The following is a 16,962-nucleotide window of genomic DNA, read 5'->3' as shown; positions in this document are numbered from 1 at the left end:
AAGGAAGACCAAATGGAAACTCTGTCCTCAGGATCAGAGGGCTTATGGAAAGAGCAGTTTCCATGCACCAAAGGGACTTCCCTTGAGAGGACATTGAGACACAATATTTGGCCCTGGGTCCTGGGAAACACTGGGCCTCAGAATCAATTGCTTTTTAATGCAATGATTTTTGAAGAGAGGAAGATGGGGCAAAAGCTGGCCACTAGCCTGGTCAGAGCAGCTATAGGCCTCGGAGTCTTTTGGAGGAGGATTAAGAGTTCCAGGCATGGACATGAGAAGGGAAAACTAAAAAATTCTCTAGGTTTTATTTATTTTTACAAATGTATTTATGTGTATGCATGTGTATCTGTATGTGGTTGTGTCTGTTTAAGTGCAGGTGCCCAAGGAGGCCAGAAAGGGGTGTTGGATCCCTCGGACTTTGAGTTACAGGCAATTGTGAGCCATCTAACATGGCTGCTGGGAATCAAACTCAAATCTTATGCAATAGTAGCAAGCTTTCTTAACTGTTGAGCCATCTCTCAAGCCCATACTTCTCTTGTTTTTATTATCACAAACAATACACATCCCAACACTTGTAGGCTGAGGCAGGAGGCTGCTAAGTTCAAGGCCAGCCTGCATTCTATAGCAAGACCCTGTCTCCAAAACCAAACCACAACAAAACAACCTTCCCAGAGTCATATAGATCATACACTAATCTCTATTGTTATCATACAGAAACCCTTCCATCCCACTCCTAAGGCAAGTCTAGTGTCCTAGACTGCAATTAGTGCAGGGGTCTAGTAGTACACCAATGGGTTTTCTTACCTGAGAGGTCCAGCTACATCTTCCCCGAGCGTCTCTTGCATGCATCATTTTTAGACACTGACTGACTGCCTTTTCCTCCATACCCTCAGTTTTGGGGTGCGAGCCATGCTGTGTTTGAGCAGAAATGAGTGGATCTGAGAGCTGAATGCTACATGCTATATTGCTATATCAACCTATGAGTTGAACTAAATCACTCACTGGTCAGACTAGCAACACTTTACTTCCATATACCACAGAATGTCCTAGAAACAGCAGTCTTTATTACATATACATAAGCTGGGAAGGCTTGAGAGGACATTTCCTGTATCACAGGCTGGCCTTGAACTTGTTAGAATCCCATGAATGACCTTCAATTTCTGATCCTCCTTCTTCTACCTCCTGAGTTTTAGTAATACAGGCATGCACTACCATGCCTGGTTTATAAGGTGCTAGGGACTGAACCCAGGGCTTCATGCAAGCATCATACCAACTGAGCTATATCTCCAGCTTAGCCGTCTCAACATCCCCAAAATATATAACCACTCCCCCAGCATTCACTAGATGAACTTACAATGTGTTCTACAGAAGTCTGAATCCATGAAAATGCTCAAGCAAAGAAGGAATAGGAATGAAATCTAAAACTCTATTTTGAAAACTACTATCTCAACCCAGGATGTCTGCAAACTCTTAGCTGACCAAGTTCTTCTTGGGAATGAGAAGTAGCAGAGAAAAGGGTTTGGATTCTCCCTCCAGCCGTTAGGGACCTGGTAGGGACAGCAACTCGGGACCAAGACCAGGAAATCCCTAGACTCTGTCTTGGCTGAGTTATACAGTTATATTAAGTGTATCTTGTTGGGCTGTTTCTCTAGTCCATCCAATACAGCTGGGGCACGGGCAAGATAATTTTGCAAAATAAATCTTATAAATGGTGATATTAATTATAATAGCTCATATTCACTGAAAGTTTGTGCTAGAAGGTTTCCTTATGTTCCACAAAATATTCAATCTTTTCATTAAACTATCAGAGAGGTGAGTAGCTCTGTTTGACAGAAGGGAAAATTGAGTCTATAAAAAGTCAAGTGATTTGTCTAGGGTAATCCAGCCAGCAACTAGGAGACAGAACTGACATCCATCCAGAGGTGTCTACTGGGATTCTTATCCCAAAGAAAAGCCCATGCACACATGATAGAAAAAAGCTTCATACACACACGAAGAGGAGAGGGATGCAAGGGGAGGAGGAGGGAGAGGAGAGGAAATCCAGTTATCTAGAAGCAGAGGCTAAAAGAGGGCTGTGACGGGGATCTGGCAAGGGCAGGTAAGCTGAAACAGGAGGGGCAAACAAGACAAGGAACTTTGTGCTTTGGCAAGAGTTTTTCACCATCCTTGTCCTCCAGGAGCCTTGCACTTCCTCAGCATGGGCATTGCACAGGTTTCAAGCATTTTTTTTATTTGATCTAGCAGCTCAGGAGAAAGGACTTCATTTGATTTGGCAAGGAAGGAAGCAATTCATCAAACATTTGCCAATAGATTTTTTTTAAGTTCATCTAAGAAAAGTCCTGAGCTTAAACCATGCGCACTATGAATGCCTAAAGCTTTTCCCCTTGCAGTCTCTTTCTGAGAAAAGTTCATTGCTAGTCATAATTCTCCCCCAGCTTTTAAGTGGCTAGAGTTCAGACAAGAGATGGCTCTGTAGATGGCAGAATCAGAGGATGCAAAGTGGGGGATGTGCACTCTTGAGCTCAGATTTCCTTGGCCTAGACTTCAGGAAATAGAGGACATCTTGAATTGAGTACTGAGCATAAGACATCTCAAAAGATGCTGACGCCTCTCTCAAATCAGCCACCACTTGAAAACTGAGCAGGACTTCAAGTGTATGAACAATGTGTTGAAAAGACTCCTAAGAAATCAAATTTTAAAAAGAAGAGATCATGTGATTATCTTAGTGAAAACAACCTGTAGGGGAAAGCATTATTTCTTAGTTGACATAAACATGTCCAGATATTTTGGGTGATGGAAATTGCTTGTTATTTTCTACTGATAGTTCTGTTGCTGCTGCTGTTTGCATGGGATAAAAACGAGAGCACTTTATGTTTTTTCAAGTGTTTTCATATGCCTCATGTCAGATCATTTCCCATGAATACTTCCATCCTACTGTATTTTGAAGAGAGGCATGGAGTGATACCCATATTGTCTACTGTAAACAAAACTGTTTCACTCTGAATACCGGGTAGCACTGATGGAGTCTCCCTGTGGGTGATATTTTCTGAAAAGGAAATGTTCACAATGTTATGTAGAGAAATTCAGTACTTACAAAGAGTCAGTGGGAGCTGAAGCGTAGCTGGCCAAGAAGTGGCTCCTCTGAGCTCCTGGCTTCCTTCTCCACTTCTGCCTCTAGGCTTCACTCCCTTATCTTTCTAATACTACACCAAACCTCCCCTTTTTGACAAAGCCCAACTCAGGCTATTCCAATCCACCAGTGATGGTCTCTTCATTATTTTGGGCCATGAGTCATTCTGAGAACCTGTTAACTGTAGACCCTTTTCTTCAAGGAATGTATAGAGGCATGAATGGTATATGCGTTTGCATACACGTGTGCATAGATGTACACACAACTCTATGTAATACAATTTTAGCTCTTGGAATAATTTTCAAAAGGAATTACTCTCAAGGCCAAATGAAGGCAATCTGGTGATAGGCAGTTTGCCCGTGGAATCCTCCTTTCATATAGGTGCTACCCTGCCCTATGCTGGCAACTTCTCCTGAACCTTTTGTCCATCCCTTCCATCCTTTATCTTCTAACTTCATGCTGCCCTCGATAACATGGATTTCATGACTACCATGGATCTTCTCCACCAATCTGGGGAATCTGAAACTGTCAGACTCAATCAGGAACAATGTGCCAACTGCCTTGCCAGGCAGATCCCAGTTATTAAATTCGACAGAGCTCTTCAGATCCATTAGGATTTACATGTGAACTGAGATCTTCTCAAAATAATGAGATATCTGTAGAATGTCCTTTAAGAGCTCCTTCTTATTTCACCTATGAAAAGGCCTGTGGCTATTCTGGAGTACCTGACCCACACAATGCTGAGTATACAAAACTGAGATAACCGCTACACATAATCATGTGACTTGTCTTCACTAAACAGCTACCAAAAACTGTCTCGACTTTTGTCATTGATCTCAGTAGTTCCGTCATACTTCACTGTTCCTTCATATTCTCATGCCAACAGTTAGTTTCCAGTGAGAACTATTAAGGGGGAATAATTTAATTAGAGAATCCTTACGGATATGGGCTCCATTTCCTTATTGTGGAAGAAAGACCATTGGATTGAAAGCTTGTCCAGGGATGGTGCGGTGGTGGTGTAGAGGCAGAGAAGAGTAACATTAGATCCAACAGTGACATTCACGAAACTGTCTGGGACGTTCACTTGCACCATACTGACCTGACCTGGAATTATAATCATCAGATAATTAGTAGTACATACTCATGTTTTGATGACATTTTCATCACAAAATGCAAAACATCTTGTTTAGAGAATCTATGACAGGTAGAGAGCACAGTGAAACACAGAGGAAACATGAGCAGACATGGGAAAGAGGGTTTCTATCAACAAGTGATTGGCATAGAGATGATCAAACCACAGGTGATGGCGAAGTAATAATAGCACTGGACTGATAATTCCTATAAAAGTCATGTTATACACAGTTTCTTACAGTCTTACCCAGGGACACTAAAAGGTCTGGATATGGAGAACAACCAACCCAGACTTCCCATGATCAAGAGTGTTCCTTGAATATAGAGCATTTATTTAAAGAATTGGAGAAGTCAGCGCCAAGGCCAAACTAGGAAAATTTTAGGCAAACCAGGACAAGTTAGTTATTCTATCCCTAGACCACTGTGTGTGGGGGATTGGAGGGCAGAGTCGTAATGAACTTACGGAAAGATCTAAATTACATCCACGGTAGTACAAAGATGTCAGGCTCCTTATAGACTTTCATCCTTTTATGAGTATGTACTGGAGTGAACCAAAACAGATAATACTGCCATTTATCTGGTGACTGGAGGAATTATGTGTTGTGTGTGGGTTTTTTTTCTATTTTTTCAGTTTCAACTTTTAACACAGTAAAAGTTGGTAGAAGCATTTCACATGGAGAAAAATCCTTTTTGAGGGACCTCAGTACCTGTTTGTGGTGTCGAAGATGGAAAACAGCTCGTGCATGCTGAATAGGCCCTGTCCTTCTGAGCTACAAACTCCTCCCCTCATTACTAGCTCACAGTTTGGTTGCTTTGTATGATTTCACTTATTTTACACTTAGGTTTTGTGGCTGAATACTTGGTCTCTTTTAGTCAATGTTCCATAGGTGCTTGGGGGAGAAATGGGCATTATGCTGTTGTCCGGTTATGTACTCTACACAAGAAAGTATGATTTAAAGCACCATGATACTTCTAACATACACAAGACTCTAGGCTCAATAACCAGCACTGGTAAATAAAAGAGAAATCAAACCACTGTCAATACTGGTGTCCATATTTTACTAGTTACAGTGGTTCGTGTAAATTTCACTTACATTTGGGTTCACTTGTCTTCTCCATACTTAAATGTCACTGTCTGGAGTACAAGATAATGGTATAATGTCATTTTGTTCAATCATCACATGTGATGCACAGAACTCATGAGTTAAAGCAGTCACCTGTATGTACTCATATTTCTCCCTTTCCTTTTGTCCCTTCATTCTTCCTAATGCTTCGAGATCCTTCTTTTTATCATCTTTTATATCTCAGAAGTAATTCCTTTAGCTGCTTTTCAAGGGTATGCCTGCTAAGTAAAGATATTCCACCCCCTTTGATTTGAGCTCATTCAGGTTGGCTTGCATTTCTCATTATTTTCTATTAATTCTTGAGAGATAGCTTCACTAGATACAGATTCTATTTTCTGTCATCTCTGCTGTACTACTGAGTGTATCAGAATGTTTCTTCTTTTTTATTACTGTATTTTGTTAGTTCTATAATTTCCATTTGGGTTTCTTGGGAAGACAAATAATCTAATTTTACTTAAAAATAATTCAAAGTAGAGGAAAGGAAATTGAGGGTAAAGTTATACATTAAAACAGTCTTCAGGACTGGAAATATGGCTCAGGGGTAGAGAACTTCCCTGCATGAACAAAGCTCTGATTTTGATCACCAGCAATGCAGAAAGCCTTCAGAGAAATAGATGACTGTAATGTCTGACTTTTATTTGACTTCTTTGTTTCTTAATTTAAAATTAACTGAAAAATATTTGCATATGTGGTATGCATGTGTGGTTTGCATAATATTCTGATATATTACAGAATAATTATATCACTAATTGATATATCCATCATTTAATGTATTTGTCATATTTTGGTAATGAGAACATTAGAAGTGGCAACCACAGAGCCTGCATGGGTCTGTGCCAGGCCCTGCATACATGCTGTTGTTCTTTAGCTTAGAGTTTCTGTGAGACTCCCAACAGTGTGTGTGTGTGTGTGTGTGTGTGTGTGTGTGTGTGTAAAAGGAGGGGTGTCTCTGACTCTTGTAGGACTTTTTTCCTCCTCCTGGGTTGCCTCATCCAGCCTTGATATGAGGGCTTACGTCTAGTCTTATTGTATCTTGTTATGCCATATTTGGCTGAAGTCACTGGGTGGCCTGCTGTTTTCTGAAGAGAAGCAGAGGAGCAGTGGATCTTGGGGAAAGGAAAGGTGGCAGGGGTGAAGGGAGGAACTGGGAGGGGAGGAAGGGGAAGCTGTGGTTGGGAGGTATTTTGTGAGAGAAGAATAAATTTAAAAGAAACATATTCTCTTAGTCATTTTCAAATACATACTATGCAATTACAACTAGTAAAAATGGGGGCTGTGAATTTGAAGGAGACTATGAAAGGGTTTAGAGGGAGAAAAGGAAAGGGAGAAATATGAAATTATAATCTCAAAACATTTTTTCACAAAGAAATACATAGTATATTGTCTATGGTCACTTTATTTTGCAATAGGTCTTAAAACTACTCCTTCTGTCTAATTGGAACTTTGAATCTATTGAACATCAACTTTGTGCTAAATACTGGAGAGACAAGGTTGAGCAGGAGTTCCAATCTCTACCTGCCATTTCTATCACAGATCATTGTGGTAGTGGATGAAACTCAATGACATAGGCAACACAGATCTAATTCAAATATACCCCGTTTCTTTAATATTGGAAGACACATATATCTATAATAATTTGAGATCTATAAAAGCTCAAAAATTACATACTAGAATTCAGACAGTATGTCAGACTATAAAATGAGACAGTTTTAAGGATCCTACCCAATTCTCACAATAATAAAGCAAAACTGCCAGATAGATCACTTTTTATTGCCCAGATTGCCAATATTCAGAATCATAGTCAGTTCTTAAATTTTGAGGAAAAGAGTTTTCTGACATTAGTCAACCTTAATACAGTAACAACAAACATCACAGTTTAAAGCTTTGGAACTTGATACTAGTCATTAATTTTTTCAAATAAACTTCATTATATGAACCTTAGCCTATGCCAGGCCCAGTGTCTTTCCGCCTGCTGCCTGTGGAACAAGATGTAAAGCTCTTAACTACTGCTCCAGTGCCATGACTTCCTGCTTGCTGCCAAGATAATAGACTAACCCTCTGAAACTGTGCTGGGACAATTTGAGCTCATTCAGGTTGGCTTGCATCAATCCAGACTTTATCAAGAAACACCATTTACACACTGGTTTTAAGATTTAACCTTTTGAATATATTGAATGTTTGGTTGTTCCAGACATCCCTGTAATTAAGTGAATCTTAGGCAGGTGTATGGTTTCTCTGCTCTAAAGAAATCAATGAAACCAGCAGGATGCCTGCCTGAATGCAACACAGAAAATGATTTAGTAGAAGTGGATTTGACAGGTCATGAAAATGCCAAGTTTGTAAAGAATTAAATGAGAAAAGAGAGCATAATAATAAGGATGACTTAGTTTTCCTAGATAATATAAAACTCATTCACACAACAGACACAATCCAAGTGGCTGAGACAGAAACACCTTTATCTTCCGTTTTCCTATAAGTGAAGATGGATCTTTTTTTTATTTTTTGAAGATTAAAAAAAAAAACCATGGAGCATTTCAGGTACAAACAACAGCATCAAGCAGAGACTGTGTCTTATTCCTTCACACCTGAAGATTACTCTCTGCTGGAAAATTTAAGAAGTTATGATTGGGAATGAGGTCATGGTAAGAAACTCTGCTCAGACCAAGGAACACTTAAAAAATGTATACATCATCACACACTCAAGTGTTTGAACTCCCAAGTGACAAAATCAAGAGCTAATGAATAGCCTTGTTTGTAAAAACTAGCTCTTTAAGGGCGAGATGCGTACATGAGTTAAAAGGCATAGCTCCCAGGACACTACAGAGAGACAAGTCAATGTCTAAATGATCTCATCACAGAATCTGCTTTTCAATGACACTAATATAAATGGAAAAGAATATTCATGGATATTCCAAAGAAATCTGAAGACAGAAAATATCTAGAAAAATAAATCACCAGGAAACAAGAATCTTAATTAAAAAAACCTGACACTTCTAATGAGCCTTCAGAAATGGTACTTTTCTTATATTTTAATAAGGAACCACAAATATCCTTAAGATACTTCCTTCGTGGGGGCTGGAGTGATGGCCCAATGATTTAGCACATTTCTCACTCCTTCCAGCACTCATATGCTGACTCACAAAACCATCCCTATCATTCCAGAGGATTTGATGCCCTCTTCTGACCTCTGTAGACACTAGGCACATACATGGTCCACATACATTCATGTAGGTAAAACATTCATGCACATTAAATAAACACACAAATGTAAACACTTTTTAAAATGCTTCCTGAAATTCAATATTTCAGTGCTTTTTGAAACACTAAACATCAATATTTTGTCGATTTTTAAAAGCATCATACTAATCTATAGAACATGGCACAGAATTTAGAGGAAGTGTGCACATGTTGCTTATTCCATAACATCAATAGTACACTGAGAAGCATATAATTAAGTATAGCAAGTGTGGTAGTTTGAATAAGCTTGGCCCAGGAGTGGCACTATTTAGAGTTGTGGCCTTGTTGGAGGAAGTGTGTCATTATGGGTGTGGGCTTTAAAACCCTCCTGTTAGCTGCTTGGAAGCCAGGCTTCTCCTAGTTGCCATGCTCTGGCCTTGATGATAATGGACTGAACCTCTGATCCTATAAGCCAGCCTCAATTAAATGTTGTCCTTATAAGAGTTTCCTTGATCATGGTGTCTGTTCACAGCAGTAAAACTCTAAGACAGCAAGAAGACTCTTCAATGGCCATAAAATAGGATTAGTTGAGTGGAGTGACACTAGCTAAATAGAGCAGATCATTCTAACTACAACAATCATAATAACAGTTGCTGAAAAACAACTGCCCAAATCATTTTGATATTGTGAGATAAAAAACACTGTATCACTATCACTGCAATATATACATCACATTGTCATATACATATATATGTATATATATGTGTGTGTATACATATATACATACACACACACACACACATATATATATATACATATATGTATATATATACATTGGCAAGGTGTTTTCTTAAAAGGAAAATTCTAGTACCTTCAGTGCATTGAATATAAGGCATACTGATCTAGTAGTAATCAAGTAGACTCAACTTTCACTATGACCTTCACAATCAATTAAACTCCTGAGATGTAGTTCTTCATCTTTGAATAGTTTATGATTTTTGTAATTATTAAATGAATATTTTAACATTTTTCCACTATGAAGTGTCTGACACTGTTGCTTACCTCTATTCGAAGTAAACACACAAGTAGGCTGCAGGCATGTCAATTATCTATTTTTTATTTGTGTTTCATAGAGAAAATTTATGTGGATCATTTTTGCATTAAGTATATATAGTGGGGTCACTGTTGCATTTGGCAATAAAAATTGTATCTGTAAAGTATCTATATGAAATGGAGCAATGTCCTACATGTTATAATAAAATTAATCTAAAATTATTTTAAAAACAAAACAATAAAGATGTCAATTTTTACTGTTGATATTGATAGTATCAGGCTGAACTGGTTGCCAGATTTTCAAACTGTAAGGTTCAATTGCCTCTCTTCCAAATACCATTGTCTCTGTGAAGAGATCTCTCTGTGTAGCCTCTACTAGGAAGCTGCATCCACACAAACCAGCCAAACTTTTCCAACACCAGAGATTTGTGTTTCCACTATTATTAATTTTGTCCTATTTGTAAGTAATAGCATTGTGGATTCATAAACATTTAGTCTCCAATTTTTGTTATAATCTAAGCATTGTCTATTAGCTTTTTCACTTTAATTTCTTGATATTTTGGGGTTTTGGACATTCTTTTCAGTTCTTTTAAGAGCCCCCACAAGTGTATTTTACTAGCCTAGAACAGTCTTCGCTATTTTCTGTCTTGTGCATAGAATAAACCACTTCTATAAACAATCTTATATCTCTGGATTGGAGAATGTGACTGGAAATAAAGATCTGAATAGTTAAAAAGGGGTAGAAGAACCATTCTGCTACTGTATATTATTATATTATTTACTCCTCTGACATCATCCTCTAGCTCATCATTGTCCTGTGCATCTTTCTGTGATGATGAGGATGGTAGTGGTCATGGAAATATTCTGTCTCCATGCCATCCAATTCAGTAGTCACTACTCACATGAGACAAACAGAGCAAATGAAGCACTAACCAGTAAACAGTTCTACAAACATCAGGAGAAAAGTTTTTCTTCCCTTGGATTAATTTATATATTTTTATTTGCTTGTTTTCTTAGCAATCTATTTACCCACTCTACATCCCGATGGCAGCCTCCTCTTCTTCTTCTCCTCCCAGTCCCTCCCTCCCACCTCCCCTCCTCCCACCTCCCCTCCTCCCACTCCCTTCTCTCCTTTTCCTCAGAGAAGTGGAGGCCTCCCAGTTATTTATATTTGGAATAATTTTATAATGAAAAGTAGTATTTAAAATTGAGAAAATAAAAAATACCCACATTAACCGAATAGTGAATAAATAACGGGCAAAAACTAAATCACATTTTATGAAAATCCTAGCTTACAATTTTCCTCATTGACTTGACTGAATTAATGAACAAGGCAAAACTGCGGATATGGTTGAAATGTACATGACTGCTTCTAAAAATGAGTGCTTACGTTTAGATTAACATTCTAAAGAGTTTAAATATGCTCTAATTTGGTGATGATCATTCATTCCATTTAATGCCTTCTATGTGGACAAGGTGTTTGGAGGACTACTAGCCTACTACCACGCCAAGGCAGAACTACTCCCAACTGGCTTGCATTGCAAGTGATTTCATCTCTATCCACTTCCTTGTAAAGATGCTCTACGTTTTAGTTACAGAATAATATAACCAAATGATTCTATAATTTTTGTGTTTGACTTCAAAACCAACATTCAAAGATATTTACTTCTCTCAGATGCATACCTCCATTAACTGAAAACAAGCGTAACATATCTTTCCAGCAGGCGACAAATACATATCACAAGGCGCTAAAACCATACATTTTTTGCACAACAAAGTTTTAACTACAATTTGGTTTTTTTTCTGAAATGGAAATTAAGACCTCAGACATCACTGAGAATATTTTGATTAAGATAACGTCTTCCTGATTAGCTGTGCAGAAATTTGATTTTAGATGTGACTATGAAAATCATTTCCAGATGTCTGGGTTTGGGGGTGGTGAATTATTCTTTCAACACATCTTTGCTAGGGTCCATGTACCATGCTTGATACAAAAATAGCCTTTTTTATGGAACAAATGCAGGTTGAGCATGAAATTGCACATTTATAAAACATTATTAATTTTCCTATAACCATAATATCAACTGATGGCTCCTAGTCAGCGAAGTGACGTGGATCTCTGTGAATGACAGATATAGATTACCTAAATGTTCCTTTGTATGCCATCCATATGACTGTAACTACAGCAGATCACATCATATTATATCCCATTTTCGTACCACCTCCTGTGCAATCAGATTTTGCTTTGGCCCAGCTAAAACATATATCCATAAATACACAGCCCATGTCAAACAACGACAAAACCAAAAAAGTCACACAGTTGATTTAAGAGAAAATAACCAGGTGTGATGGCTCACTCTGATTGAGCCATCTACTAAAAGCTACAATCAATATACCACCATCATGCTAAATCATATTTTAAATAATAGAAAAGTGAGGTACAAGACATAGGCCCCATTTGAATGTAATGTATGTTCTTACAAAGAAAAAATTTACCCAAATCTGAGTGGTAATAGCATATTCTTATTTATAAATTTCTGTATTGTCAAATACAATAAATGTCCATTATATTTCTCATCAGTAAAATTATATAAATATATATTTATTTATAATAAAAGTCATTTGTGTACTTTTTATGATCCTATATCTAATATAGAACAGGGTAAGGCTTTACAGAAAGAATTACGTTGGCTAAAGGTGTGCTCCTAGAGGGTTGGTACATAAAGCTTAGTGTTTGAGCCAACTAGTTAACAACTGAAGAAAATGTCAGAGTTTTCTTCAACTGTTAAGTAGAAACAAAACTCTAAGATAAAGTAACTATGGCCAGAATAGATCATGGGATAAATTTAATTGTTTTTTCTGGTGACTTTTGACTCTATATAACATCTTTATTTAAGCATTTAATAATAGATATTTAAATTTTTGCTATTAACCACAAGGCAGTATTCAAATTAACATTATCCCTATTCCTAAAAAAGTTAGGGAGATAAAATCAAAACATTTAATCATACCACCCAAAAAGAACCATGATTATTGTAGAAACTTCATTTAATTTATTATAATTGATGTTTGTGTATCTTGACCTTTTACTTATTTTATCCTGAGCATATTTTTGTATCATTAAAAGTGCTTATAAAATTACATGCTAATGATAGCCTAACATTAATCATGACTTAAAAGAGCACCTGTGTTTTATAAACAATATGATTGTAGCTACCATAAACTTAACTTACCATCAGAACAGATTCAAAATATACACATTAGTTTTTAAACCCCAGCCAAGGGACTTTCCAAATCAACTGCCTCTCCTGAGCTTAACAAACACTGGCGTTTGGGGCTCTAAAAATCATTTTGTTCTGCTCAGATCCATAAACCCATCCATATTATTCATATTATGGCATGATCATATAATTTCTGCAATACATACCTAAGACTCAAAAACCGTACTTCCTAGGGAATCTTTACTGAGCACTCAGTGCGTCTTTCTCTAGTCTCCCCATACATATGTTCATGCGCTCTTGAGGCCAGGCTTTTCTTGCTCTGGCAAAGTGAGTCAAACATGGTGAGCTTAGGGGAGACACTGAACTAAAACAGAAATCTTATCTTTAAAGTGCAAAGTTTTGCTTTCTGAGCAAATTTGCTTGTTCGTCTTTCAAACTAAAGAAAATGGGAACAAAAGAAAATGGGAAACATTTCACGAGCTCTGTAAAATAATTTGGCTGAATAATGACCTCCCAATCACCGACACCGAACACATTTACTAAACAAGACTTCTGAAAATAGAAGGCATACTCATCACAATGTCTTTGAAGTCTAGGAGAGGAAGATTTTTATAAATATCTGAGATTTTAGTCTAAAAGGAAATTCTATTTCCAGTTGCCATTGGTAGTTGGAAGATTCATTCCTTACCTGCAAGGCAGTTTAAGATCAGAAAGACCTTCCAAAATGCAAACACCATCATGCTGAAAGCTGCTTAGAGCAGCAGGTGCCAGTCCGAAGGCTGCCTGAACTAGGCTGAGTTTCAAATTGGCTTCTTCAATCACAGGGAGGTTTGCCCGGCTTATCGGCTGGGCATCACCAAGCAAATAGGCCTCCTTAAGCTTGCTTATTGGGCACTGACTTCTCTCTGAAAAGATCTGTGTTTATTTGAAACACTTTTCCCCCGGGTGTGTTCCCTTGATATATTTGCTACTGTGTTAATAATAAACCATGCACTTAAATCCTTCCAGCTCTTTGTACACAGATTCTCTTAGGTTACATTGTTTAAAATCAAACCTTTAAATAAAAAAGCCTTGTACTTGCAGGGCCTCCTCCAGTTTTTCCCATAAGATGTCTTGGTCCTGCTGCTTTTAAAGTGAATGGTAGATTTGCCCCATCTCCAACCTGCTGCTTCCATTTTGTTCTAGATAGAACATTAGCCTAAAGCAGCAGCTTCCTGAATGGTGTCCTGGATTTCTTTCTCCTTCGTCCTGTGTAATAATTTGTACCAGTCTCAGGCTAATGTCCCAACTCTAATAAGGCATTTTCAGTAAGACTCTCCATGGACTAGACTGTCAGCAAGTCCAGGGTCCTTCATCTGAATTCCCACCTTTTCATGATCTGATCTTCATTACATCTGAACTATAGTCAGAGTAAATGCTGAAAAGATGTATTGCTCAAAGTGTTTAGTCAGACAAAAAGCACTCATTTCAAATGATGTTTTATGAACTTTAATTTACAAAAAACGATTTCACTTCCATCTTTTCTTTAGCCAAGTGAATTCCTCCCTCTTCAGAAAACCCTTTCACTTCTATAAAACCTAACTCCTCCTTCCAGACTTCTCTATCCTCATCTATGTCTGATGCCAAACTTTAAGGACTTCTGAACCTCGAAATCTTCCATTCCCTCATCTTGATGTCTGAGCATATTCTTAGACTTTGTAAATGTACATGCCAGTCCTCCCTGGGATACTCCTGGAATAAATTCACACTTGGCTTTCAGGCCATTGGTATTGTGCAGTCAATACTAGATTGTTCCTCCATAGTTTCCTATTATTAACTGAGTCTTACCTAAATCCAGTGACTGTGACCTCTTCTAGGGAGAGTGACCCCCTTCAGAGAGAAATATCTATACAGGATCAATATCTATTCAGGAAAGTCCTAACTTAAAAAATAGTATGTCTCAAAATATACCCAATAATTCATATTGTTGCAGAAGCAATATGATGAGTCATAGTCTCTGTCCTAACTTAAAAACCAGCTTAATTCTGGGTACCATGCCATAAAGAATGGGGCTAAAGATTTTTTAAAAAACAACAGATGGCAGAGAAAAACACATTTTTTCCCTTCACGGCAGGAATAATGCACAAGACTTTTTTTTTTCAAATAAATATTACATGCCCTTGACACCTCCTTTCCTTCCTGGGCCCACCTCCTTAGTCCTGTGAGTTTCTAGGCTGTAATTAAGGGGAATTCACTCCTCAGAGATCTCATACTCCAAATTTCTTTTTCCTTTCTATCTGTACTCCTCCAGGAAACATCACCATTTGTAAAATCCCAGTATCAAGGCAGGAAGGAACAATACTATTTATGAGCAATTTGCAATCTGTTTGCACTACTGATGATCAATGGCTGGTGTCCTCCAACTAAATTTCTGATCAGGAGAATTAATCAATGAGAAAAATTATAGACAAAGTTCTGCACCAGAGGACAGCTTGTATGTAGGGTGACTCCCTGGAGGTCTACACCAGCTCTCCTGAACCTTGGTTATTAAGCCTTGGCTTTTAAGTCCATCAAGTCTCCAAAAGACCCATAGTTTTCACTAAAAGCCACTGACATTTCTGTTGGCATGAAGGTGAAATACAGAAAGAGAGCTGGTTTAGATATAGTTATATTCTGTTTATTTTTTTCCTTTGTTGTCGTTGAAAATTTAAATATATGACCACTGTATTTACATCATTTTCATTCCCCTTTCTCTCCACTATAATTCTGCCTATTTTCCCTCCCCACTACCTCTCAAACTCATGGCCTACTCTTCCTCTTAGGTATGGTGTTTGTCAACCAGGGGCATACTATTTTTCTTCCCATGTTCCATATGTGACCATAGTAGACTGCCAATGTAACTGGTTGTCCTGGTTGGGTTTTGTCATCTTGATATAAATCTAGATGAATCTGAGAAGATGGACTCTTAAACAAGAAAATACTTCCATGATATTGGCCCTTAGGCAAGTTTGCATAATATTTCCTTGATTAATGATTGATGTGGGGGATGCCCAGCCCACTGTAGTCCTGGAGTGTATAAGAAAGCAGCCTGGGCAAGCGAGGGGGAGCATGGCACTAAGCAGCACTTCTCCATGGATTCCGCTTTAGTTCCTGCCTTGAATTCCTGCTTTGACTTCCCTTAATGGACAGTAACCTGGTATATGTAAGCCCCAAAACCCTTTCCTCCAAGTTATTTGGGGTCATCTTGTTTTATCACTGCAATAGAAACCCTCAGACACTGATTATTGTAACTAGGATACTTTGGGGGAATGAAAAGGGCATTATTGGCAATTTGCATGAAATAGTATAAACTGTGACAGACCCAGACAAACCTGGATATGTAGCCAAAGAAGAGTGCTAGGCACTAAGCACAGAAAACTTGCTAAGTACTGTAACTAAAGTAGTCGGCTCTAAGATAGTGGAATAAACAATCTGAGGGTTTTGCCAAAACCTATCTGTATGAGAGTATTACATATGAACACCAAACACACTGGAATGTTTAAATAAAGTATCAATACTGCTGCTATATAAAACCTAGGGATTACATTAAACTCTAGGAAATCATGCAAAGTCTCTTCTTGAAACTGAATTTTTTATTGTTTAACCACTGCTCAAAGGAAGTGGGCCAGTAACTGGCACATGAAATATTAGTCTTCATATTTTTAGAAGGCTTTATACTTTTTAAACTACTTCTTTGTTTTACCTCCATTTACTGGAACTAAAGTAAGTAGTGCAGGCATTATCTCCATTTTCTGTATAAGAAAACTGAAGGTCAAAAGTGCCAGCCCCAACTCGTATCAGGAGCTGTTCCCACCACAGTGCACAGTGACACACTGATTATACAGTAACAAATATACTACTACTCCCTTCAGAATTCTTTCTTGGGAACATGCAGAAATGTGTGGTATCTGATTGTTCCCTCATTTTTAATTTAAAAAAAATTAGAAAAGCAATACATTTGGAATGCAAGGGAATTTCAAAAGAACAAAGAGGTGTACAAAAGAAAGGCTCACCTCTAGTCCTTCACCCACATGTCCAACTTCATCCCCATGCTCATAGGCAGCACACATCTCAGACCTTTTCCTATTCAATAACACACAGAGACACA

The 16,962-nt window shown here is 37.9% G+C and overlaps 1 protein-coding gene across 2 annotated transcripts in view; it reads right to left on the bottom strand.

Moving 5' to 3' along the window:
* Vsig1 (V-set and immunoglobulin domain containing 1) overlaps positions 1-13,746 on the bottom strand; it is a 32,872-nt gene extending 19,126 nt beyond the window's left edge. The window contains exons 1-3 of one of the 2 annotated variants that reach the window (XM_034485533.2): positions 13,525-13,746; positions 4,071-4,234; positions 805-912 (exon numbers count right to left, since the gene is read on the bottom strand). In XM_034485533.2, coding sequence (XP_034341424.1) covers positions 805-912; positions 4,071-4,234; positions 13,525-13,576 — 324 coding nt within the window. In that variant the 5' untranslated portion in view covers positions 13,577-13,746. The remainder of the gene's footprint in view (positions 1-804; positions 913-4,070; positions 4,235-13,524) is intronic. The other variant, XM_034485534.2, reaches the window with a different exon arrangement.
* Positions 13,747-16,962: the final 3,216 nt, after the last annotated feature.

The sequence above is a fragment of the Arvicanthis niloticus genome, chromosome X (genome assembly GCF_011762505.2).
Source record: "Arvicanthis niloticus isolate mArvNil1 chromosome X, mArvNil1.pat.X, whole genome shotgun sequence".
NCBI classification, from domain to species: domain Eukaryota; kingdom Metazoa; phylum Chordata; class Mammalia; order Rodentia; family Muridae; genus Arvicanthis; species Arvicanthis niloticus.
Note: the sequence above shows the minus strand (reverse complement) of the source record. Positions and strands in the feature narration are given on the sequence as shown.